This window comes from Nuphar pumila, chromosome 15 (genome assembly GCF_984573655.1).
Source record: "Nuphar pumila chromosome 15, dmNupPumi1.hap1.1, whole genome shotgun sequence".
In the NCBI taxonomy this organism is placed as follows: domain Eukaryota; kingdom Viridiplantae; phylum Streptophyta; class Magnoliopsida; order Nymphaeales; family Nymphaeaceae; genus Nuphar; species Nuphar pumila.
This window is the reverse complement of record NC_143263.1, coordinates 9,914,008-9,941,413: the sequence shown is the minus strand read 5'-3', so window position 1 is coordinate 9,941,413 and position 27,406 is coordinate 9,914,008. Positions and strand designations below refer to the sequence as shown.

The 27,406-nt window shown below is 36.3% G+C and overlaps 1 protein-coding gene across 1 annotated transcript; it reads right to left on the bottom strand.

Annotated features, from left to right (window-relative positions):
• Nucleotides 1-591: 591 nt before the first annotated feature.
• Nucleotides 592-18,354, bottom strand: LOC149814435 (mitochondrial fission 1 protein A-like). Its single transcript, XM_089990239.1, has 5 exons — nucleotides 18,174-18,354; nucleotides 16,256-16,394; nucleotides 15,935-16,056; nucleotides 1,100-1,163; nucleotides 592-968 (listed from the first exon to the last, which is right to left on the bottom strand). The coding sequence occupies exons 1-5, from the start codon at nucleotides 18,264-18,266 to the stop codon at nucleotides 880-882; spliced, it is 507 nt and encodes a 168-aa protein (XP_089846365.1). The 5' UTR covers nucleotides 18,267-18,354; the 3' UTR covers nucleotides 592-879.
• Nucleotides 18,355-27,406: the final 9,052 nt, after the last annotated feature.

The window sequence follows — 27,406 nt, the reverse complement described above, 5'->3', positions numbered from 1 at the left end:
TAACAAAGCATATTGCAGAGAGATGACATGTGAGATATAGCATTGTTGGGCAACCATTAGGTAATATTGTTTTGTAGGCAATATGTGGTGTTAATTGGTGCAAGACTGAGAAACATGCCATTTGATAAGCAGAATAGGCAGTCAAGAAATTCTAGATTCATCAATCATTATTTACTTTTCTTATTGCAAAAGAGACTGGAGTGATGGCTGGTTTTACTGGTGGGTGAGAAAGGAGAGGAGAGGAAGAGAGATGGGTTGATGGTGGTGGTTTTAATGGTGTATAAAAGAAGCAAGAGAGGTAAAGGTAATGGGAAGGGGTGATTAATGGGGAAAGGAGAAGAAGTAATGGAAGAGTGCAACAAGGAAAGGCGGACCTGCCTCATGGCAGTAGCTAGGCCGGTCAATGGGTGAAGAGGAGAGGGAAAAGAAGCAGAAATAGAACCTCCTTTTGTTCTTAAAAAGAATGGGTTTGGCTGCTTGCTTTTATTAAAACTTGTAAAACATAAACAGAAACGAGCATCCAACCAATACGTTAAATGCTTAAAATGACATAAGTGGGAAAATGCCGTTAAAAAATAAGATCCAAATACCTGCCTAGAACATGATGCTTTCAGGATATAAAATAAACGATGAAACAATCATTTCTCTTTTCAGAGAATCAAAATCTCTTCATGAAACCTTGTTAAAAAAAACATCAAAACAATCCTTACTTGGTATCCTGTACAACATAGCCAATGCTGTGAAGATGTGCTCATGAGTTTTTAATCTATGCCACCATTTATAACCACAAGGACTGAGACCATATATTTCTTTTCCATCCTGTTCATTATTTTTGCCTTTATTGGCTATACCACAGTCTATTGTGGCGGAAGGCATCTATCATTTCTTGCGAGCCACAGCAGCAGCAGCAATTCCGCCAACAACAAGTCCTGTTACAGTAGCTGCAATGCCAATGCCAATCACACCATCTGTTCAAAAAGCACTTCTTTTGGTTAGCTTGTTACTTTTTTCTAAATGATCATGCTAAGATACAAACTTTTTTTTTGAGAGAGCATGCTAAGATACAAACTAAATAACATCATAGAGAAGCTGCCCTCACCTTTGGCTATTTTATCTTCAACTAGCTTTTTAAGAGACCGTGCCTGACGAAAATCTGGGGCAATCTGAAAATCCATACAGATTTTAGACTACATAGACAATGAAAAGAAAAAAAAGCAAAAACAACCATGGGACTCAGAACCGTGGTTCCTTTCATAGTGCTACAATACATCCCGAACTATGCTGAAGGTAAAAACCACCCAATCCAATAAAAGAACATAAACTGTGCATTGGCATTTCTGCAATATCCGGATTCATCTTTCAAGTTTCAATACATTTACAAGGTCAAGCAATTTCTGTCCAAGAAAGCACAAGCAAGAAACTCATCTCTCATTTTTTTTTTTCAAAAAACGAAAGAGAAAAAAAGATCAGAAAGTCCTTCCCGAATGGAAGTTGAAAGTCTGCATCATCTCAGTGAGGATTCATCCTCTAATGCTTCAGCTCCCCATCTTAGTTGGGCGGATGTAGTAGACAGTAACTCTTCTACTATGCATAATGATCTTCTAGTTGAGGGCTCAGACTGTGAACCCAAACTTGTCATTCCCTCCACTACTTATGACCGTATGGTCTCTTCTTTCCAATGGACAACTCCAGCTGGTTTCACAGGGGGTCTATGTCACATAGGTGCGGGTGCGGATGCGGGTATGGGTGCGGCACTTCAAAAAACTTGGGTGCAGGGGTGTGGGAAGTATATATATATATTTGTGTTAAGTTAACATTACGTGTATTTGTGTGCATTTATGTATTTATATATAATATGGATAAAAATGGACTTTATTAGGGTTCACTGAATCCACTTTTGGATAGAAATGGACCTCAATGTGGTTGATTTCACCTAACACAAAGGAAGTTGTGTCCAAGAGTCGCACCCGCCTGGGTGCGAGTGCGACTTGGGTGAGGTGCCCTGTTAGAAGAGTCTGTGTGACATTGCAGGGGGTCTTACCAGTAAGTCCTTGGAATTTCAGTATACTTTTAAGAGGCTTCAAGCCTTTTGGCCATCCACTAAGTATTTAAAGTTTTGTCTTATAAAGAATGGTTTGTTCTTCAATCGCGTGTTAAATGAGAAGGATTTTAACCCTGTTACTAAGCGAGGTGCATGGCTAGTTGCCAGTAGGACACTCATTGCTCCTCGCTGGGTTCCAGGAATGGAATTAAAATTGGATCTATGCACTCTAGTTCCTCTTTCGATAAGATTGCCAGAACTTTCAGCAAATTTATGGAACAAGATGTTTTTCCAAGGAGTTGTGCAGTTCTTATGTGGGCATCTGCTTAATGTAGATGCTCAAACTGAATCTATGGAGCATCTTGAATACGCTCGCATTCAGATCGAGTTACCGCTCAATTTCAACCCTCCTTCGATTAAGGTTGTCATTGAAAGGGGCAGAACCTTCTTTCAAGAAGTCATATATGAGGGTTGATTCAGGTTCTGCAATACATGTGGCTCCATGGGCCATTCGGATGCTTACTGTCCATCTCAACCCTCTTCCTCTCAAGCTCAGGCAGTCCCAGAGGATACCTGGAACCAGGTGAAGGTTTCTCAATTTGTTCGGTGGAAACCTCCAAGCTGGAAGACGGTTAATCAATCAAATTGGTTTCAGGTGCTTCAGCAAGCTGGTGGGGTAAACCAACATACTCCCTCAAAGGTGAATACCACTCTCAACAGCAGTAGTGAACAGCAGAAGCGTTCAGCTGCTCAGCCGAGTTACTCAGGCAACTTCAATCTTGGGTCCAACCCCTCCCCGTCACTTGGGTTCAGAAACAGGCAGCAGTGCTTCTTCTACATGCACGTCACTTGAAACCCCTACTGGCCCAGCTAAGGGTATGGAATTGTCAGAACCTACTACTCCCCCAGATTTCAGTTTGGAATTGGCCCCACGTTTGTCGCCGTTTACCATTTGCGACAATAAAACTGCAAACAATCCAACTCGCAAGTTGCAAGCCTTTTTCAACTAGAGGCAGGAACTAAATGAGCTAAAAAAATTTCAGCATCCAGACAAAGATAGCAGAGCTTGCAAGCGACTCCATGAAGATGATGCAGCTCCTATAGACTCTTCTTTCACATTGAGTCTTCTGGCTGGTAACTCGCATCAGATGGTTGATGAGTCTCTCATCATGCCAGCTGCAAAATGAACTTTACTCCCTATCAAAATAAATAAGCTGACGTTCAAGTCAGCCAACAGAGCTTATTGTAACACCTGTGGTAGTAGAAAGTTCTCTTTTTTTGGCATTTTGGTACAGTTTCCAGTTAAGTAGGTGATTTATATTCTAATAATACTACTAATGAAGTTTGTTGAATGGAATATTCGTGGTTGGGGGACGTAAATGGGATCGATCTGAGATCAACCACAACCTGAGGAAGCTTGGAGCAGCAGTAGCCTTTTTGCTTGAAACCAAGATCTCTCAACCAGCTCTTCCAGTGCAGTCTGCAGATTTCCCTGGATGGAACCGCTTTGATAATGGTAGTGCTGACGTTTCTTATCGTATCATATGCTTATGGAACCCCTCCATTGTCTCTGCAGAGTGTATCTTCTCCTCCAATCAGTGCATGATGATTTTCGTAGATGATGGAAAGATTCAATTCTTTATCTCAAGCATATATGGGTCTAATTCATATTTGGAACGTAGAGCATTATGGGAAGACTTGAGACTGCACCAAATCCATCTTCCGTGGCTAGTGTTTGGTGATTTTAATGTTGTAAGATATTCTCACGAATGCATTGGATCGAGTAATCATCAAGCGCCAAAGAATGATTTCAACCAAGCTACTGAAGATTGCAGATTGCTTGAAATTTAGAACTCATCTAGAAATTTTACATGGCACAATAATCAAAATGGATCTTCCTTTTGTGCTAGCAGGATTGACAGAGTATTCGTTTCACTCTTGGATTGATCCTTTTTGAAACTCTTCGCTGCCTGCAAGTGATTTCTAGTCCTATTTCTAATCATGTTGGGCTTTGTGCGCAATCTATTCCACAGCAGTCTCCTCGCCCTCATTTCAGGTTTTTCAATGTGGCTTCAACTAGCTAATGTAATAAAATGGTGGTCTTCAACAAATGCACAAATAACTCACAAACAAGTGTCTATTGGAGACACTACAAGCATGACCCTTGAAAGGGTATAAAGGGAAGAACACTTGAAAAATAAATAATACTTTATTCATGAACAAAATGCTTAAGAAGCATAGTACTTTACATTGAAGGGGTTCACCCCTATATATACAAAAAAATGGGAGAGAGAGGAGAGCTCATTTTGAGCTCTCCAAAAAGAGACGTTGGATTCCAACGTCTCTTAATATAGTTGTTGGACTATAGTCCAACAACATTTATTATAGCTGTTGGACTCAGTCCAACAGCTACTTGCACAGTCAAGTTCCAACAGGAACTTGACTGGATCAAAATATCTAGTTTCTATTGAACTGGATGTTAAAAAAGAAAATAAAAAATAGAAAAATAAAATAATAAAAGAAAATATAATAATATTAAATAATATATATATATATATATATATATTGCAGTTTACATTTTAACACTCCCCTTCAAACTTACGGTACAATGAGCGAAAGTTTGTCTAAGAGGAAGTGAAATCTGGGAGCAGCGAGAGGCTTGGTGAAGAAGTCTGCTAATTGATATTCTGATGTAACATATGACAGATCAATGGTTCCATGTAAGTATTCCTCTCTGACATAGTGACAGTCCATCTCAATGTGTTTAGTGCGTTCATGGGATGTCCGATTGCTTGCAATGTAGATCGCACTTTTGTTGTCACAACACATCTTTGAAGCTTGCGTTGCTTTAGCTCCCATATCCGCTAGCAATCGTCTGAGCCAAACAACCTCCACAGTGGTGGTTGCTATGGCTCTGTATTCAGCTTCGGTGGAGGAAAGAGAGACTTTCTGCTGCTTCTTGCACCTCCACGAAATTAAGGTTTCACCTAGGAACACACAAAAACCAGTAGTTGAGTGTCTATTATTGGGATCACCTCCCCAGTCAGCATCAGTATATGCAATTAAATTTAATGAAGATGAAGCAGACAAGAAGAGTCCTCGTGAAAGAGAGGATTTTAAGTATCTAATAATACGCAAAATCGCTCCCATGTGCACGGAGGTGGGAGCATGCTGAAACTGACTGACTGTATGAACCGCATGAGTTATATCTGGCCTAGTAATGGAAAGATAAGAAAGAGCTCCAACAAGTTGTCTATAAGGAGTAGGATCATCAAGAAGTTCTCCATCATCAATTTTCATTTTAACATTGACAACTTCTGGAGTGTCTACTTTCTTATCATCTGTAATTCCAGACCTGGAAACGATATCAAGAGCAAATTTAGATTGAGATATCAAATACCCCCGAGGGGAATAAACAACTTCAATGCCTAAAAAATATCTTAATAAACCTAAGTCAGTCATTTCAAAGTGAGTTTTAAGAAGAGATTTGATATTTGCAACTCCCTGATTGTCGCCTCCGGTGATGATCATATCGTCCACATAGAGAAGAAGAATAATGATGCTTGCATCAGATTTCTTAACAAACAAAGCAGTGTCAGTTAAACAAGGTTGAAAACCAATATCAAGCATAACATGACTAAATCGGTCATACCAGGCTTTTGGAGCCTGTTTAAGACCATAAAGAGCTTTTTCTAGACGAAGAGCTTTACCCTTAGGGATACTAATACCAGGTGGGGCTTCCATGTATACTTCTTCAACGAGATTCCCATTCAGGAAAGCATTTTTGACATCTAATTGAACGATAGGCCATGTTCTAATGGAGGCCAAGACTATTAAAGTTCTAACAGTGGTCATACGGGCCACAGGAGCAAATGTTTCTTCATAATCGATGCCATACTCTTGGGCATATCCTTTTGCTACTAAACAGGCCTTATATCTTTCCAGGGTCCCATCACTTTTGGTTTTGACTTTGTATACCCACCTACAACCTATAGGTTTCTTACCCGGAGGAATATCTTGTATCGTCCAAGTATTGGCCTTTTCTAGTGCATCCAATTCTATTTTCATGGCTTCTATCCATTCTATATGATTTTTTGCTTGAGAATAGGATGATGGTTCAACATATGATTGTATTAATGTAATGGCGGCCCTATACGTGGGTGAAAAAGATTCATAAGACACAAATTTTTCTGGAGGTTTAGAGATTCTAGACGTTCTTCTAGGTGAGACTTCAGAGTATTTTTGTAATGCACATGGAAGATTTTGCTCTCTTCATTATCATCATTTTCAACAACAATAGGACTTTGATCATTGTCAAGGTCAAAGTCCAACATCACATTCATTGGATTTTGAAGTTGGATCAATTAAAAACGAGTATTCAGTGACATCCTTGGATTTTTCAAATTCAAAGAAGCTTTCTTTTTCCAAAAAAGATACATTTCTTGACACATATAATTTGTCATTTTGAAAATCGAAACACCTGTAGCCTTTTTTATTATCAGCATATCCTAAAAAGGCACATGGGATTGCACGAGGAGAGAGTTTATCATTTCTGTTGGTGAAAACAAAACATTTGCATCCAAAGACTCTTAATGTAGAATAATCTGGAGTTAAATTAACAAGCTTTTCTATTGGAGTTGTATTCTTTAATGAGGAAGATGGCATCCTATTAATGAGGCAGGTGGCAGTTAGGATCGCTTCAGCCCAAAAACTTTTTGGAACTTGATTTGCAATTAGCAATGTCCTAGTGGTTTCCATAATGTGCCGATGTTTGCGTTCAGCTAGGCCATTCTGTTGTAGAGTGTGTGGACATGATCTTTGATGTGTAATACCATGTAAACTGAGATAGTCTTTGAATTCGTTGGACATAAATTCTCCCCCTGAATCAGTGCGAAAAACAGAAATATCATTTTGAAACTTATTTTTAACCATTTTATGAACTATTTGGAAGTTAGCAAAGACATCAGATTTATGTTTAAGAAAATAAATCCAAGTATGTCTAGAAAAGTCATCAACAAAAATGACATAATATGTATAACCACCTTTGGAAATAACTGGTGCGGAGCCCCAAACATCCGAATGTATTAACTCAAGTGGTCGTGAGGAAACAAAAGTTCTACTAAGAAATGGTAACCTTTTCATTTTGCCAAGAATGCAGTCTTTACAAGAAAAATTTTCAGAATTACAAAATTTTTCCAAACTTGGAAAATATTGAATTTTAGACATATGAGGATGGCCAAGCCTTTTGTGCCATAAATCCAATTCTAATTTCTGAATATTATAACAAAATGCATTCTTGGGTAATTCCAAAAAGTCCATGTAATAAAGTCCTCCTTCTCTATGGCCTTCCCCAATCAGCTTCCCTGACTGGCGATCCTGTACCCAACAACCATGAGAAGAGAAGGAGATATTACATCCATAATCAGATATTTGCAAGACAGATAAGAGATTCAAATTAAGTTTAGGGATATATCTAACTTCTGGGATAAAAAATCTTTTGGATTTTTGAAGATTTTCAAAACATCCTATTCCTTTTACTTCGAGAGATGTGTCATCGGCTGTAAAAACCTTTGACACACTTGAGTTATTTTTAAGACATTCGGATAGACTATTAACATTTGGGGTCATATGAAAAGAAGCACCAGAATCTAAAAGCCAAGGAAAGTTACCTGGACCGGAGAAAGATGCAACTGCCGCTCCAGTTGAGGCTTCGGTTGAGGAGGATACCCCTTTGAGAAGAGGTTGAAGGATTTCCATCAGATGAGCCATAGACACAGGTGCATCTTGATCTTTTGACTCAGATTCAACAGATGCAACTCTTTTTTCTTCTCTTCTTTTTAACTTTGGACATTAAGGCCTATAGTGCCCCGGTTCATGACAATGATGACAAATAACTTTTCTTTTATCAAAGTCGCCGTTTTGCCTTCCAAAATGAGGTGGCTTGTAAGTACGAGTATGATTCCCCGGTCTAGATACAGCTAAAACGGAGTCATCATCAACTTTTGGAGTACTTTTTCTAAGTCTATTTTCCTCCATAGTGAGCTCTTCTATAGTATCAACAATAGAAGGAATTTTTCTACGATGTAAAATGGCTGATTTGGTGGATTCAAACTCCGGCCTTAGACCATTCACAAATTGATAGAAATGTTCCATATCGAGTTGCTTTTGGCGAAGCTCGATGTCTTCGGCACAATGTCATTTGGGCTCAAGAAGAGCCAACTCTTCCCAAAGTTCGGACAACTCATTATAATATTCTCGAATAGTTTTATCTTTTTGAGTCATTGTCCGAACTTTATCTTATAAATTGCATACATGTGCAATATCTTTAAGGGAATACATGTTTTTGAGGTATTCCCAAGCCTTATCGGCATGCTCAAACTTAGCTAGACTAGAGCATTTTTTAATGTCAATGCTATTGATGAGCCATGACATAATTTTTGCATGCCCTATCCTCCATTCTTTCCATTTCTTTTCATAAGTGGCTAACGCCTTACTCTTCTCTTCTTCCGTTAGAGGAACCTCTTTATCACCCTCTTTCTTGGTAAGAGAGTTTAGGTTCCAAATCGGAACCATCCACTATACCCCATAAACCTTTTCCACAAATGTGGTGCTTCATAATCGAAGCCCACATTACATAGTTAGTATCATTTAGCTTCATAGGAATGATGGTGATCTTATCATTGTCATCCATCTTTTACAAGGGTAAGAGAGGAATAAATAAGAGGAGAGAAAGAGAAAAATAAAAAGAAAAGAAAAAGAGTAGACAAAGGAATAAGAGAGGATACAAAACCAATTTTTTTTGTAGCACAAGTTCGCCTTTCTTCAAACAAATCTTCTTGAGCCAAGAACAAGGTGATGAAACACCTTTTGTAAATGTGGCACGAAAATCGAGGCGGAAGCACTTCAAGATCTAAGGATTTCGTAGCTCTGATACCATGTAATAAAATGGTGGTCTTCAACAAATGCACAAATAACTCACAAACAAGTGTCTATTGGAGACACTACAAGCATGACCCTTGAAAGAGTATAAAGGGAAGAACACTTGAAAAATAAATAATACTTTATTCATGAACAAAATGCTTAAGAAGCATAGTACTTTACATTGAAGGGGTTCACCCCTATATATACAAAAAAATGGGAGAGAGAGGAGAGCTCATTTTGAGCTCTCCAAAAAGAGACGTTGGATTCCAACGTCTCTTAATATAGTTGTTGGACTACAGTCCAACAGCTACTTGCACAGTCAAGTTCCAACAGGAACTTGACAGGATCAAAATATCTAGTTTCTATTGAACTAGATGCTAAAAAAGAAAATAAAAAATAGAAAAATAAAATAATAAAAGAAAATATAATAATATTAAATAATATATATATATATATATATATATATTGCAGTTTACATTTTAACAGCTAATTGTCGTCAAATTGTGCATACCAACTGGTAGCAAAAGGTATTTTGTTGTCCAATGTATGAAGTTGTTTAGAAACTAGATGCTATCAAGCAAAATCTTAAGTTTTGGAATCGTTCAGCCTTAGGGAATATTCAGGACCGTGTTATGGATGCTCGGCAACAATTATTACAATCTGAATAAGCTTTAGATGCTGGATCTCTTTCTTTTGTTGAAACATGCCAACGTCTTATCATAACCTTCAATCATTGCTACAAATGCAAGAAGACTTTTGGAAGCAAAAACCCAGATGTAATACTACATATTTTCATGCTCAATTCAAATGTCATACTCAGTGTCAACATATATCATTCTTGCAAGATGCATATGGACATTGTGTGAAGGGATAAGCTAATATCTTACATGCGTCACTATTTCACACACACTCCATTGTGTCCCTGTGTCGACACACGTCGACACCTGGACATGCTATTTTACCCTCTGTACATACAAGTTTGTATTCAATTTATAATTTATAATTATATTTCAGTTTATAACTTTATATTTTTAGTATATAATATATATTTTAGATATAGCATATATATTAAGATTATATTCAGTTTAATTTAAATTTATTTTGTACGTGTGTGATTTTATATATATATATATATATATATAGCCGTGTCCTTGTACCCATATTTTTTTAAATTGCCATGCAGTGTTGTGAAAAGCGTTGAGGCATAGCGATGCGTAAAGCGTAAGCCTCAAATATTTTTTTTGAAAACTTAAAAAAAATTATGAAAAATATCTAAAAATACAAATAAATAAAGAAATGCTTTATTGATGAGATAACAACCAATAAGAAATATAAAATCTCAAATAAGTACTAAAAAATATGAGATTAAAATATAAAAGTAACTAAAAACTGATTACATAACTGGAAAATATATGAGATTAACCACAAAAAGTTAAAATATACTAAGAAACTGATTACATAACTGAAATAACTGGAAAATATATGAGATTAACCTACAAAAATTAAAATATATGAGATTATTCTAAAAAATATGAGATTAACATATAAAAGTAACTAAAAAAATGATTACATAACTGGAAAATATATGAGATTAACCAACAAAAGATAAAATATACTAAGAAACCGATTACATAACTGGAAAATATATGGGATTAACCAGAAAAAGTTAAAATATATGAGATTATTCTAAAAAATATGAGATTAACATATAAAAGTAACTAAAAAATGATTACATAACTGGAAAATATATGGGATTAACCAGAAAAAGTTAAAATATATGAGATTATTCTAAAAAATATGAGATTAACATATAAAAGTAACTAAAAAAATGATTACATAACTGGAAAATATATGAGATTAACCAACAAAAGATAAAATATACTAAGAAACCGATTACATAACTGAAAAATATATAAGATTAACCAACAAAAGTTAAAATATATGAGATTATTCTAAAAAATATGAGATTAACATATAAAAGTAATTAAAAAACTGATTACATAACTGAAAAATATATGAGATTAACCAACAAAAGTTAAAATATACTAAGAAACTGATTACATAACTGAAATAACTGGAAAATATATGAGATTAACCTACAAAAGTTAAAATATATGAGATTATTCTAAAAAATATGAGATTAACATATAAAAGTAACTAAAAACTGATTACATAACTGGAAAATATATGAGATTAACCAACAAAAGTTAAAATATACTAAGAAACTGATTACATAACTGAAATAACTGGAAAATATATGAGATTAACCTACAAAAGTTAAAATATATGAGATTATTCTTAAAAATATGAGATTAACATATAAAAGTAACTAAAAAACTGATTACATAACTGAAAAATATATGAGATTAACCAACAATAGTTAAAATATATTAAGAAACTAATTAAATAACTGAAATAACTGAAAAATATACGAGATTAACCAACAATAACAACAACAACAACAACTACGCCTTCATCCCAAAACAATTGGGGTCGGCGATATGAACCAACAAAGAAAATCATTCTGGGTCTTCCACATGAATCCTTCTCCTCCATTCATTTCTATCCAATGCCATGTCCTCGGTGAGGTTCAAAGCATTCATATCCTTTCCTATCACCTCCATCCATGTCTTCCTAGGCCTACCTCGACCTCTTTTAACTAATATATTTTCCCATTTCTCCATCCTTCTAACTGGAGCATCATTAGGCCTTCGTCGAATATGTCCAAACCACCGTAAATGATTCTCTCTCATCTTATTTTCAATGGGTGCAACGCCTACCTTCTTACGTATCTCCTCGTTCCGAATCTTATACGAGATTAACCAACAAAAGTTAAAAACTTAAAATATAGTAATATACTAAGAAACTGATTACATAACTGAAATAACTGGAAAATATATGAGATTAACCTACAAAAATCTTGTTGATCATGTCTCAGAAATTTTGTTGTAAAAAAATTTTTTTTTGCGCCTCATGCTTGCACCTTGAGGCACAGAGGGCCGCGCCTCAAGGTGAGGCGCGCCTTTTGCGCCTCAAGGCGCGTTTTTGATAACACTGTTGCCATGTCGTACCCTTTGTACCCGTACCCATGTGACATAGCTTACATGTACCATCACAATTTTTTCGACAGTTGTTTACTCGCCAATCAATTGATCTCAATTATTTTCAAGGTGTTTGTACACCTCGAGTTATGTCCCCATGAAAACCTAGCATTGCTAGCCCCTATTACCCCTGCAGAAGTGCATCGAGTTGTCTTCGGTATCAATCCAGACAGTGCACCAGGACCAAACTGTTTTAATGTGGCTTTTTTCCAAGCCTTTTGAGACATCTTGGGACCGAAGGTCAGTAAAGCCATTTCTAACCTTTTTAGCACTAATCGCATATTAAAATGTATTAACACTACTCATATAGTGTTGATCCCAAAAAAGGAAGGTGTGTCAAGATTGGTTGATTTTCAGCCTATCAGTTTGTGTAATGTTATTTATAAGATCATTTCCAAGATCATGGTTTACGTATGAGAGATATCTTACAACGAATCATATCCCACAATCAAAGAGCCTTCATCAAGGGGCATAACATTCATGAAAGTATCTTGATTGCTCATGAAATGGTCGATACTATGTCCCACTACTCCGATTCAAATTTTTTATTCAAAACGGATCTTTCCAAAGCTTATGACAAAGTTGATCGGCGTTTTCTCCAAAATTCATTGGAATTTTTTGGCTTTGATCCATTATGGACTCAACGAGTGATGACATGTGTATCTAGATGACTTCAGTTGCCTCAAAATCATAAGTACATTATTCCACTTTCGACTTCTTTCTTCAAATGGAGCCACAGTATTTTTGCAGATGGTGCTTTGTTTTTTTTATCAAGGACAAAGGCCATGGAGTTGATAACTTCTTTCATATAATATGTGACTTTCAAACAAAGTCGGGTCTTCAAGTGAATCCCGATAAATCTGTAGTTATTCCTTTCAAGTCCAATAACCAAAGGATACAATTTATTTGGCGGCTTACGAATTGGGACGTTATCGCACTTCCCATTCAATACCTTACGTTCCTGTATTTGCAGGTAAGCTTTCCTCTCAACTATGCTCACCCTTCTTGCACAAGTTTCAAGCTGCCTTGGCATCTTGGAGTGGCCATCTCCTCTCCTTGACTGGCAGAATCATTTCCATTAAAGTTGTGTTAGATGATATGCTTTAAGTTGCCAGCCAAAGTAATTGATATTATGGAAGGTATTATGAGGAGATTTCTTTGGAATGATTCGCACTCTCACAAGTTTCATTTACTTGGCATGGGAGGCTGTTTGTAAGCCTCACACGGAAGGTGGTTTTGGTCTCAGAAGGTTACAGGACGTGAACAATGCCTTATTTAACTAAATTTGCGTGGAAGCTTGCTTCTGGATCTGATAATCCCTGGTGTCAGCTAATGCAATTAAGTGCCTAACTCGCACTTAGCTTTGGCTTCCTAGCAATGGTGTTCCCGGTTCATATGGCTAGCGAAGCATAAAATCAGGTATCAACATCATAGAACTACATGCCAAATGGCAAATTGGACATGGATGCTCTGTGAAATTCTAGTTCGATCCTTGGCTTAGCTCTTATCCTCTGCCCGTTGTTTTGGATGTCCACTTATCATCCAATCATTATAAAGAACTTCGTTTCAATTCAGTCTGCCAGGCAGTTGCTTCCTTACTGCAAAGTATACTTGCTCATTGTTGCATTCTGTTGCAAATCAGGAATCAAAGCCTTAACTGTATTCCTTCCAATCCTGCATTCTCTAATCAGCCAGACACTCTTACTTGGGAAGGGTTAACACACCTTTCAACTAAGCAAGCTTGGAATGAAGTGCGTGCAAAAGGTAATCAGTTTGAATTCTCCTCTTTTATTTGTTGGATCCCAGGCTACTTCCATCGCATAACACTTACATTGACATTGGCCCTAAGTGAAAGGCTTCTAACCCAGCATCGCCTTCAAGTACTTAGTATAACTAGTGAATCGATGCTACCTATGCCAATGTCATGAAGAGTCTCATGATCATCTGTTCACATCATGCACTTTTGTGGCTCTTCTCTGGATTCAGATTGCACACTATTTTGGGAGAAGATGGTTCAACCCTCATATCCTTCTAATGCATTTCAAGCATTGGAGTCATTATTCATTTCTGGATAGGCACATATATCAATGTTGGCTAATCACATATCAAACCACCATCAGGTTTATCTGGGAATACAGGAACAAGATTGTTTTTTATAACCGCAACAGTTAGTCACTAAGGTTTCAGCTAAGAGCTCTCAATGCAGTTTGTGAGAGAATTATTCCAATTTTAAAGATGGTTGCAGGACCAACCTTTCATCAGTGGTTTTACACTAATCGGTGGGCTCCTCTAGACCCTGGTTGGCTCTCTCTTTCTATCTACTCTATATATACATATCAGTGGCAGGTTGACTTTGCACTTCGGGATTCCTCCACACAGTTTTTGCTATTAGGATGGACTTTAACCATGGGTTGTTCCTTCCAAGATGAGATACAAGCCTGGTAGTCAATAGACTCAATGCTACTCCAAATTCCCAATTTGGCACAGATTATCTTAGAATTATCGTCAGTGGACAGGATACACTTCATCAATGCGGTATTGGAAGGTCAACACTTATCATTTCAACCACTCAATTCTATCTTTTCCTTCAAGCGATTCAAGCGCAAATACATTTCTAGGCTAAGCAACTTCACTGCTTAGAGATTATAGACTGGCTAAAATGGCTTCCTCTGGTATTAATAGATACAGGAAGGATAAACCACCGGAATGGATTCCTTCCATTTTGGATGTATATCACTAATCTTTGTTGTAACTGGTGGGAGTCTAGATGCCTAACCCCAACCTGCTAATAAAAAAAAAGAAACAAATCTGTGTCTCTCTCTCTCTCTCTCTCTCATGCACAAATATGACGTTATCTAGTTTCTAGTGGACTATGGACATTAACAAGTCCAACAACCTTTACTACCATTAATAAACTTTAGATGGCACAATAACACCATATATCAGTTGCACAATCCAAAGCACTTTTGAAAAAATATAAAAAGCACAACATTCATAAGCTTTTAGTTCACAAAATTATAACATCCGTTCTGAAAAATCAACTGCATTTCTCAGAAATGTGCAAATAACATCCTCAATGGTGCTAATCAGCTAATCAAGACAAGGTTCACACACACATTAATGCACACACTCGTGCTTGCACATACACACAAAAATTTGAGAGATCAAATGCCTCATGTCCCATCTCTGACTCACCCTCACGATTTACATGTCATTGAGAGGTTTTTTATCCTCAGCATGCACTGGTAATGTGTCAAACTCTCAACAGCAGAACTGATTGCTTATTCAAAGGTGAACATGGCACTTAGTCATGAGGACAAACTGATAGCTCATCATTACAATTGAATTATTTAAGGAGAAAACATCCCCCAAATGTTACACAATAAGGTTGCACAAAATTTTAAAAAGATCCTAATCGTTCTAAATTTTGTATTGCCCATTTCCAAAACTGATCAGAGACAATTATACATCATATGCTAAAAATGAAAAGAAAGCTGCAGATAACATTGTTGATAAAAAAGAAGAGCAATAAATTCAACACAATCCATGATCTGGATGGTTTTTGAGTAATTTGTATCTTTTGGTCTTTAGTGTAACTTCAACCTTTCAGTAGTCATGGATAACAATGGGGCTCTGTTTGGTAGCCGGTGTTGGAAAGGAGATGAGAGTGAAGTTTTCAACTGCATTCGGATGTAGTTGAAAAAGGCTATCTCCACTCTTTTCTCCAACCCCATCACCATTCCCATTCCCCAAAACCTGGTTTCCAAACATCAAATGAGGGTAAATTGGGTAGGTCGCATTTATTAACTCCCCATATCCAGCTTCCAAAAAGAGCCTGAATGAATTTACAGAAAATAAGATCTGTACATACCTCCAATGATTGTTCTACAAGATGCCGGCTTCGGGAGTAGTCCCCACTTCTATAATATCCCACAGCCAGAAGGTAAAGCTTCTCTCTTTTTTGGAGAGGGCTGTTGGAGCTATTCAGAGCAGCTGAATAAAAAAAAAGTTTTATACTTTTAAGCACCAGTGAACTCCGATATACAATGATCTGAATCATGCAACTATTCCCATAAAGCTAGAAACTATTCTTTTGTGATGCTTAGAACACAAATACAGAGGAGAAAAGAGAAAACAACGGATTTAAGATTTAAATCTTAAAAGTAAATGAAACAAATTCCACCACCATCACCTTCTAGCATAGCAATTCCACGTTGGACATCCTCTGGCAGCCTTGAATGAACAAGAGCCCAAGATAGCCTCATTATGCTTTCATTCTTGCTTTCACTTGAGATACCAGCTCCTCCTTCTGAAACTTCTCTCTCACAGCCCTACATCACCACAATGAAGAAAAACAGAATTAAAATAGACAAACATCAGAACTATAAAAGAATGAAGAAAACATCATATACTACCTATGAAATGATTAACTGAAAAGAAGATCTCAAAAACTAAAAGAATTTACAGCAATTGGAAGATGCAGGTATATACTCACAAAAATAACGTGATTGAAAGATTTGTTGATTTATATTATTAAATAGATAGGGTCCAAGCAAAAAACTCTTCACCAAGGGGAATTTAGGGAGCGTTTGAATGAGCATCATGCGGGACGCTGTGGACATGTATGATGTGCCCGCAATCAAACTGCGAACAAACTTCCATGGTGTTCCGAGCATCCATGGGACGCTCATTTTTTGTACCAGCGTGGGGACGAGACAGTTTTTTTTAAAACAAAAAATTTAAAAAAAGAAACCTGTCCAGGACAAACTGGACAGTGTGTCCTAGACAGTACCACTGTCCTGTCTGTCCTGGGAAAGTTGTTTTTTCCTAACCTGGACAGGGAGTCAAACACACCCCCATACAATCAGATATGGTCAAACTTCATTTATCCAAAAAAATGTCTACTTAGCCTATGTGGTAACTCACTGGTTGTGATGAAAACTTCCTTTTTTATAAAATAATGCATCACTAATAGATAACACCAAATAAGAAAAAAAAAGGTCGTTAAGAGTAAAAATTGTATTGACATGGAATGTTTCTGCCACATACCACTTGGTATTTCGTTTGAATTGCAGTCGAATCAGTGGGAAAGCATAGGGTTTGTTTAGAGAAAAGTTGATCAATATAGAGGTCATGCTTTTCGCTTAGTCTTGCACAAGGCCACCATGTATTTGATGATTAGCTGATCAAATTCACCCCACTATTCCCTGAAAGGTAATCTGATCAAATTACTTGAAGAACTGTACCGAGGTCCTTCTCTAGTATTTAAATAATCTTACTAATCTCATTCCTAAGCTTGAGAAGGCCCGGATACAACACTAGAAAATGGTTCCTAAGGACAGATTAAATGATCAAATATGTCGATATTCTCCTAAGATTTACCCCTACAAAGTTTAATTTATTGCGAGCTTTTCCCTTGCTAAGAAAAATCCCAACAACAAATTGTGACATTGACCATAACAATAACTTCTTGAATGCGACATAATGGTGATCATTTCTTAGGTGTGGCCGCAACTATGACATGATAATCTCCCAATGCAGCTAGCAGTATTGTTAAAAAATTATTGATATACAAGTTTGAATCACACCCAGACTTCTGTTCCTCAATCATTAAGGTTTGTGATTCATTCCAATACTACCAAGCAGCAGGTTTCTGGCCTAAACCCAGATCCGTTGTCAAAAGCAGCATCACAAAAAAAAAAAGAGCAGCCAACATCTCAGAAATCAAACAAATGGGGTTTTCACAGACCGACCATATGATGATGTGGGCATTAAACCGATCTTACACAATTAAACCAACATAAATGAAACTTGAAAATTAAAATCAAAATCCTAAACCACAAAACCCTACAAATCTCCAAACTGTTCACAACCGAATGATTAACTCAATACATCCCAAAATCTTCAAGCACGAATACCATAAATCAATTTCACTAATTCTCTCCATGGATCTATAAAAACCCGAACGAAAGCAAGTAGAATCTGAGGCACCACCAACTTAAAAACGAGAAAAATAAAAGCAACAATCATCTACTTCCTGAATGTTGGGGTTTGTGGGGAGACGACTAATTTGAGGAGAGAGAAAGCAGGAAAAGAAGAAGAAGACTCACAGCAATGATGTCTCGATCAGTCCATGGGAGTTGATCTCCGCCCGTGAAGAATGCGCCAACTGATTCGAAGAATTTGCCAATCTTAGAATCCATTATAACCCCAGATCAACACACAAGAAGAAGAAGATGTATGGGAAGGGGAAAGCCTGTTTGTTTCTCTCAAAATTTGTGAGATCTTGATTCAGTTTTGCGTTGGTCTTTGGATTTAAATAGTGGGGAAAACGAGGAAACTTAAATTGCAAGGAAAGTTTGCACGGAAGCGATGGGCGATTTTTTTTTTTTGGGGTTCACGAGAGTTCTTTCGTCATTTTATAAGCGACTTTGTGACCTTGACCAAGTGAATGGGACGTCACGGGTTCGAAACTAGGGCCGGCAAATGAACCAAAAACCTCGCGACTCGGCTTGGTTGGTTCGTCATGAGTTCGTTAGTCATCGGTTCATACAGCTGGCGAGCCCAACCACGAGCAGCTCGTCTAGCTTATACGAGTCAAGCTCGAACACAGGGCATCGGCTTGACTAGGCTCAGCTGTGCTCATATGGAAAAAAAAATATATTTTAAGTATTATATATATAGAGAGATAGATAGATATATAGAGAGCGAGAAACCCGTGTCATCAAACACATAATGCGGGACAAAGCATCGCCGTTAATCAAATGTGATCAAACAGCCACATTTAATCATTTTTTTGTGCTCTCCTGACGGCTAAATCTCTAAGTGAAAATCAGAGAATTGGTGGCCAGGAATTCTTGTTTTTTCAAAAAAAGAGCATGCAAGGTTAGACGGACAAAAATCTCTCTCTCTCTATATATATATATATAGAGAGAGAGAGCCGAAATTAATTCAACATTACCACTCATGAAGATCAACAAAATGTTAAATCCGAACTAGAGCAAAAGCAAAAACAAATAAAAAAAGCACAACAAAAAAGAACATCGATAAACGGGCTCACGCCGGAGCCGCTTGCCCAGATTGCGGCAAAAGAGAGGTAGCATTAGCAGGAGGGAGCGGAAAATCAGTAAGATGCATATGCAAGATCGCATAAACATCTACCAAAATTTTATGCACCAAGTTATTAATGTTAACTGGAATTTGACGAAAATGAGCATCATTTCGCGCCATCCAAACAAACCATCAAGAAGTAAACAACCACATTCGCCAAATAAACCTTCACTTCTTGCTGCGCTTAATACAAACCGGCTCCAAGATCAGATCTAATGCAAACGACTCCTCCTTAACAAACACTTTCAAATGCCTCCAGATCCTGCTAAAGAGTTCCACAAATATTGGGAAGACAAGAACAACTGAAACTTAGATTCTTCTGCAACTTGACAAAGCACGCACCAACTGCTAGCTTTTGAAAGGGTTATTTCTATGTTTGACTCAAATCTGACCATATATATAGATGTGTTTTGCATGGTGGATTTACTAATGAACAAACTATGTGTTTTTTATATAAAAAAAAATGAAATTTTAAGCCTTTCATGTTTATGAAAATCTTAAGCCATTAATTTTTTAAACCTTATAAAATTCTGTCTTCCTATTGGAATCGGATGATTCAAGGGTTGACTCCTATCAAATCAAACACACATCTGTACGGTCACAAAGATTAATATATAAAATACATTTTCAGTGTAATATTAAAAAAAATCATGTATAAATAACAAGGATTTTAAAAATAAAAAAAGCCAATCCCATTAGGCTCGCCGGGAATGAGCTTAACTTGAGATTGGCCCAGCTAAACACAAACACAAGCCAAGTCACGAATTCCGTCAAATGGTGAAAGAGCCAAGCCCAAACATGCCCCTTTCGGCTCGTTTACCAACCCTATTTGAAACTCACGGTCCACGTTCTTTGTTGTGAGGCCCAATTGATGATGATTTTCAAGTGCTTTGCATCGGATGCTAAATCTCCTTAAAAGGTTTTTGAAAAGGATGTTTGGCATCCACCCTTGATCCATCATGATGGGCGGTGGATATCTCACCTGATCTCATCTTGCTTAGTATACCCTTTAGCCATAGTTGGCATTCTCAGAACTCGGTATCGGATTGGCCATATCCAATTCGGTGAATTGGACGAGTCAAGGTTTTTTATTTTATTTATTAAATAAATAACAAATACATAATTTATGATATCTTCTTAAACAAAAAACTTGAGATTCGCTGAGATTTTATTAAATATTTAATAAAAAGAACTTGAGATTTTATTAAAGAAAACTATTGTCAAGTTAAACAATTACAATTAAAGAATATAAAAATAACTTGAGATTTTACACCAATGAGTGTGCAATTGGAGTGGTTTTCTTTGATTATCCAAGCAATTTGTTTTTTATATTGGATTTAATATTTGTTTAAGCAGGTTACCTGATAAACAATTGTCACCGTATATCAGTAATAAATTTTTATTTAGAGACTTTATTTAAAAGACGTCCTTTTGCATTTAATTTTAAAAACAAGCCTTTTTTTGTTCAATTTTTTTTTTATATTTCTTGTTAAGACAATGTTTGTTTAGATGTCAACTTTTGCCCCTAATCTAAAAAAAAATGCTCACATTTTTAACTTTTTAATATGGGCGTTCTCTTTTTTAGAAACCATTAAATAAAAAGTCCATGGTAACCTCTATCTTCTTAAGAAACATGATTCTTTTGAATTTTTTATATTTCTCTTAGAATTAAAAAATATTTATGTATGTTCTTAAAGATAAAAAAAAGTATTCTTGCCATTTGTTTCAATTTTAACTGAGACATGATATGAGGTAATGATCTATGTAAGAGCAGGTACTATCAACAGGTCTGACCTTCAGCAGAGACGGGTGAGTCCGGATTTAGATCCAGTTTGGAGGTACTGGTATCAGAGTTGGACTTCAATTAGATCCTTCATAGGAAAAAACATAGTCGAGTTTGATAAATATTATGCAAACCAGGCCCAGTACATACTCCTGAAATAATATTTCTTATAGTTTTACATTAAAAATTTGTGAATCTTAATCCAAACTTGGGTCAAACTTGGGCTTGATATTGGATCGTATGCTATCCGGTCGCAGGTCTGACCTGAATAGTTAATTGAACCTCTTTCTTTTGTTACCAGACTGACTCTAATGGATCCAGTACAAGTCAGGAAGGATCATAGTTGACCAATTGACACTGTCTGGCGGTTGTTAGAAAATAGCTCATATCTTTGTTTTAGGGTAAATGAAAATTAATTAAAAAAAACAGTAAAAGGTACAGACTAGAATATGAGAACTGAAAATATGAGAACTAATGTGTGAACCATAATTTTCATGGATTTTTTGTTCTTTTCTCTTGGGATGTGATCTAAGTGTGTGGTTTTATAAGAACTCGCTCTTGAATCATCTGATTTTGATGCATAAATAAGTTTTTTTAAAGCTTTAAATCAATGACTAAAAATCTTTATAAATATTCAAGCATTCAAAACTAGCATATGATCCAGTGGTTGATTCCTAGCAAATTCACCATACCAAGCAAATCCTTATGGTTGAATTTGCAAAAATGCTCATATTTCTAGTTCTCATATTTTAGTGATTCTATATATCAAAAAATCAAAAAAAAAAAAAAAAAATTGGGTTAAGGACAAGGTTGCAACTTAAATTAAATTCTTCCTTCTTTTTATGTTTGATGGTATACGATTGAAGAAATATGGCATGGGTAAAAGCCAAAACCTCTCTTTTTTATGACACACTTCCTTCTTTTATTCATTAAAACAATTGAGTGATATAAGAGGGAGACATTCTACGGAGGATCAGGTGAAATGTGATTGCACATTTTTAATGTGTGGCTACACCTGATCACCTTTCATCTTTAGAATACAACCTGTCAGCTGTGGGCCCCCCAACAGCAAATGGTGGGTGATCAGGTACAGCAGCACACTAAAAGTGTGCAATCACATTGCACATGATATTTCCTCTACACATTCCTCCCTCTATGTTTTGGCCATGAGATTGCCTGCCTTTTGTATAATCTGTATAAATCATTCTTTAATATACTGGTAGGTGTCCGCCAAATCCCAACTAGACTTTTCAAAGAAAAAAAAAGGCAATTGTTACCCTTTAACATAAAATGATCTCTCTTTTATACATGAAAACACAAGAACATGCCCAAGACAAGAGATACACAACGAGGCGCAATATAACATGGTTTGGTCAAGCTTGTCCTACGTCTATGGAAAGACTCTCTCTCTCTCTCAATTCACAATGATAAGGGGAGCTGCCCTATAGGATTTTACAATAGGGTTCCCAAACCTGGTTAAGGACTCTGGATCTAAGCCCAAACCCATATATGGATCTGTCACCTTTGCACGCCCTCTCAATCCGACCTCCATGAGGTTGAGCTTGTCTCTCAGTAAGTGAACTTGGACCCCAAAAAAGGCATAGTCAAGATATCAACAACTTGTTCCTGAGAAGGAATGAATTAAACTCTAATTTCACCACCAGTGACTTTTTTTTGTATTTCAATATGCTTGGTTCAAGTATGAAAAACTAGATTTGCAGCAAGGTATGTTGAACCCTAATTGACACACCATAAGGTGGGAACTTCACATGAGAGGATGCCTAGCTCTAAAACTAATTGTTTGAGCCAAACTAGTTCAAACACAACACCTTGCAACAACTTTATATTATGCTTCTGTGCTAGATCTAGCAATTGTATGCTGCTTAGATGAGCTCCAAGACAACATATTGCTTCATAGATAGGTTAAGCAACTACTTATAGATTTATGTTCATATGGGCATCATGCCCAATCAACATCAGAAAACGCAAATAATTGCAGACAAGGAGACTTCTTTATTTGTAGATTAAAATTAATTGTGCCATTCAGATACCGCATGATTCTTTTAAGGTGGGCCCACTGATCCCAACTTGGTTTATGCATGAATTGGTAGGCCTTGTTAACTAAATACACTATATCGGGTATAGTAACCATGACATATTGCAAGATTCCAACAACACTTTTGTACAAAGTGGCATCTTCAAGAAGTTGTCCCCCTTGCTTTGATAGAGTTACATTTATGATACTAGAGTTACCACTGGTTTACGATTTATCATACCTGTCATAACCAATAGGTCTAATATATGTTTTCTTTGAAAGAGCGTAAGTCCTGAAGATTCATGAATAACTTCTATCCTAAGAAGATAGTTTAGAGTACCCTAAATCTTTAATAGGAAATTCTCTCATAAAATTTTGAATAATGCGATTAATGTTTTTAAGAGAGTTTATGTAACGATATCAACATAAATTTGAACAAACATATCTAGTCTATAACCATGAAAAATAAACAGTAATGAATCAATCTTGGACTCAAACAATCCCAATTTCTCTAAGTATGTAGCCTTTCAAACCACATATTGGGAGCTTGTTTCAACTCATAGAGAGTATGATTAAGCTTGCACACAAAATTAAGATGTCTTGTTTTCAAAACTAGGAGGTTGACTCATATACACTTCTTCTTCTAGGATACCATGACGAAAAATATTTTTTACATCCAATTGATGGATCAACCATCCCAAAATGATTGAAATAGAGAGAATCACTCTCTCTGTCATGGGTTTAACAACAAGACTAAAGGTTTCAAATTCGTCAATTCCCTCATGTTGACTATAATCTTTTGTTACGAGATGAGCTTTATACATAGCTATGGATCCATTTGCATGTCTCTTAATTTTTTAGATCCATTTGCATCTAACAAGATTGGTCGCCTTATTAGGAGGAAACATGGACTACGTTTGGTTTTGATAAAGAGTCTTAATTTCTTTTTTCATAGACGTTATTTGGGTTCAATAAGAGTTTGGTTGAATGAGTAGGGTTCATGTTTCTTTTGACTCATCGCACTAAGAAAGACAATAGGATATTTGATTCCAAAGAATAGTCTTGGCTTTAGGGTTTCATCCTAAGATCTGGTAACCATGTGATGAGATCTAATAGGGGTTTTATGAGAAAAATCAAGAATTAGGTTTAGCCCTAGGGGCATAAAACTGGAAGAAATATCATTGTTGGCCACTTCACTGGGTTGGTTAGACTATTTCTGAGACATGATGTGGTGATTCAAGAGGACACATGACATAAGGTGAACCATGGGATGACTCAATGGGCTGACTAAAGGTAGCAACCTCAAGATTAGAAGGACCATGAGACGACTCAATGAGCTGATTAAAGGTAACAACCTCAGAGTTATTTAAGAGAATATGACTAACAGAATAACTCTTTCCTGCAATTTCATGACTTGTAGAACTTTTGGAAAGATTGACTCTTTGATTCTGAATCTACGTAGTCACTTCTTTATAGGTAGATGGCTCTTTATTTTTATCATAAAGAAAGCGTTCTTCATCAAAACTGACATATCTTGAGACAAAAGTTTTCTTGGTTATAGGGTCATAACACTGGTATCCTTTATAATTTGAACCATAACCTAAGAAAACACAGGGTTTGGATTTTGGATCAAGTTTAGACTTTGTACATAAAACCAAATATGGGTAACATGTGTATCAAAAAATCCTTAGATGCTCATAGCCAGGAACACGATTCAAAAGGAGCTCATATGAAATATTTTTTTATTGAGATTTTGTATAAGGAGTCGGTTAATGAGATACATTTAAGTTCTAAAGGCATCTATCCAAAATTTACAGTCCAAAGAGGCACAAAATAATAAGGCCAAACCTGTTACAACGAAATGTCAATGTTTTCTTTCTACTACACTACTTTGTTCAGGGATGTAAGGACACGACAATCAATGTTTGATGCCACAATTATTTAAAATTAAGTAAAAGTGTCACTGACAAACTCTCCACATCTATCACTATAGAAAATTTGGATTTGACTACCAATTTGCTTTTCAATAATATTTTTAAAATTTATGAAGCATAAATAGCATCAAATTTCTTAACTATAGGAAATAGCCACAAGAACTTTGAAAACTCATCAACAAGCATGAAATAAAATTTGTACCCATCACGAGATGGTATATGAACAGGACCCCAGATTCCACTTTACAAAAGGGCAATTTGTGGATCTTGCTTAGAGCACACGATGAGCATAAATCAACCTTATTATCCAAAAATAAAATAGATCAATTTTTTCCAAGAGCTTTCAAACCTTTAAACCAGGATGACTCAAACGACAATGTCAAATTTAATCAAAAAATCTAAATTTATTATTGCTAATTTTAGAAAAACTAACTATGGGGAATTCATGTTTTTTTTCATGATGACCAATTGGGCATAGATAGAGATCTCCTTTATCCGGTCCTTTTAGGAGAGTACTCCCACTTCATAGATCATTTACTCAAAAATCATCAGCATTAAGTTGAAACAAGACAATGATTATCTTTTGTAAACTTGGCTACTGACAAAAGATTTCTGTTAATAGAAGGTACATGAATAACTCTATTCAACTTAAAATTCTTATTTCCAAAACTCAATGAAAGATTATTTGAACGGAGCTATGTAGGTGCATCCCACTTCCAACCATAATACTATCTTGCCCTTGGTATTAGCTTTTGTTGGTCATACCTTGATCCTTAGAAGTGACGTGATGAGTAGCTCCTATATTTGGGTATTATGCAGTCTTGCAGGCTATTCATTCAGTGCTATAGATGTGAATGCCTTGAAAATATAATAACAAGTTCGAGCAATATGGTTTTCCCGACTATAGAACTGACATATCACCTATCCATCTCTCTCACCACCCTCATGTTGAGGTGGCCTAGGCTGACCCTAATTATCTCTAACACCAAAATTCTGAAAATTTTGGAAGGGATTAGAATGACCAGCCCCTCTTTCTCTACCACCACGACCATGACCACGTCCTCTTGAAGATAAGAAGGCATTGACCGATGTTCCTGATTGCTGAGGAAACCTCGAATTTAACATTTGAAGTCCCTTTTCTTGATTAAGCAAGAGATTATAAATCTCAAAAAATTTCAAAAGTTTCTCAAGGGAGCAAGTAATAATAGTAGTAATAAAGCTTTCATACTCTAGAGGTAATCCATTTAAGGTAAATTGAACCAAATCTGCATATGAGACTGGTTCATTGACAATGCATAAAGAATTTGCAAGAAACTTTACATGATTCAAATATTTCATAATGCTCTTTTGTTCCTTTTTCACATTCTAAATATTACAATTTAACTAAAGGATTCTAATACTTAAATGTGATGCATAAGATTTTTTCAAATCAATCAATGCTTCTCTAGCAGAAGGGATATAAATAATTTGTCCCAACACAACCTCAGTAACAGTAGCCTTGATCCAACTCAACTTGAGTTGATCAGCCTGTTTCCATGAAACAAACTCTGGATTAGATTTTACTTGGTTTCCTTGAGTGATAAATTGGATTGACCTAGGGCAGGTGCCATCAACATATTAGATCCAGTCTTGGTTGAACATGACCAACTTGATTTGGGAGTGCCACAATAAGAAATTATCTTTGTCCAACTTCACAGGCACCAGAGACCAAAAGTTATTCCATTGCAATGCGGGATTGGTAGACCCCTCCTTTATATAGGCTTTTACAAGAGGGTTCCCAACTTGGTTAAGGACTGTGGATCTAGGCTTGGACCCGGAACTGGATCTACAATAGAATCTTTATAAATCACTACATATATAACGTCTCTTTTTCTATACTTGGTTTTACCTTATAACCACGGTAAATATGCTTTATTATTATTTTTACATATTAACATAATTTTATTTAAATTAGCTTTTTCCCTCTTTGTGACTAAGAAAAAGACCAGGCGGCACGTCCCATCTATATTTTCAAACACATGCATGTTATTTGTTGTAAAAATATTAATAAAAACCTTGTTTTATCTAAGCCCGGCCATATGGACGGGGCCGTTAAACTATGCTAGTATATATAAAAGTAAAAAGAATGTCTCCATTAAAAATTAGATTCACAAAAGTTTTGTATCTGAACAATGTTTGTCCACGCATGTCATGCGATTTAGATTCTCATGTAAATGAAAGGACGAATCTCATTGACATTGCCTAAACTGACATCAGAAAATGAGTGGTGAGAAAGTGACTCATTTGCCTTTGCAAACGAGAGTTGTTTTCTTACTTACGTGAGAATCTTAATCACAAGAGGCCCCCTTCAAATCAAATAATTTGTTTTGGCCAGGCAAACCAAACGTAATGATATTTTGGTACATCTGGCATCAGATTTTTTCCGGCTAATTCGCCAAAATGGTGCCGATAAATGGAAATGAGTTTTATTTGGAATAGTAA

Bases quoted from the DNA above. Each gene is read 5' to 3' on its own strand.
- LOC149814435 (XM_089990239.1), bottom strand. From the start codon at position 18,266: ATGGATTCTAAGATTGGCAAATTCTTCGAATCAGTTGGCGCATTCTTC. The intron at 16,057-16,255 runs GTGATGGTGGTG...TTTTTTATTCAG, and splicing joins TGGAATTGCTATGCTAGAAG to CTGCTCTGAATAGCTCCAAC. The intron at 1,164-15,934 runs GTATGTACAGAT...ATGGATTTTCAG, and splicing joins TTGTAGAACAATCATTGGAG to ATTGCCCCAGATTTTCGTCA.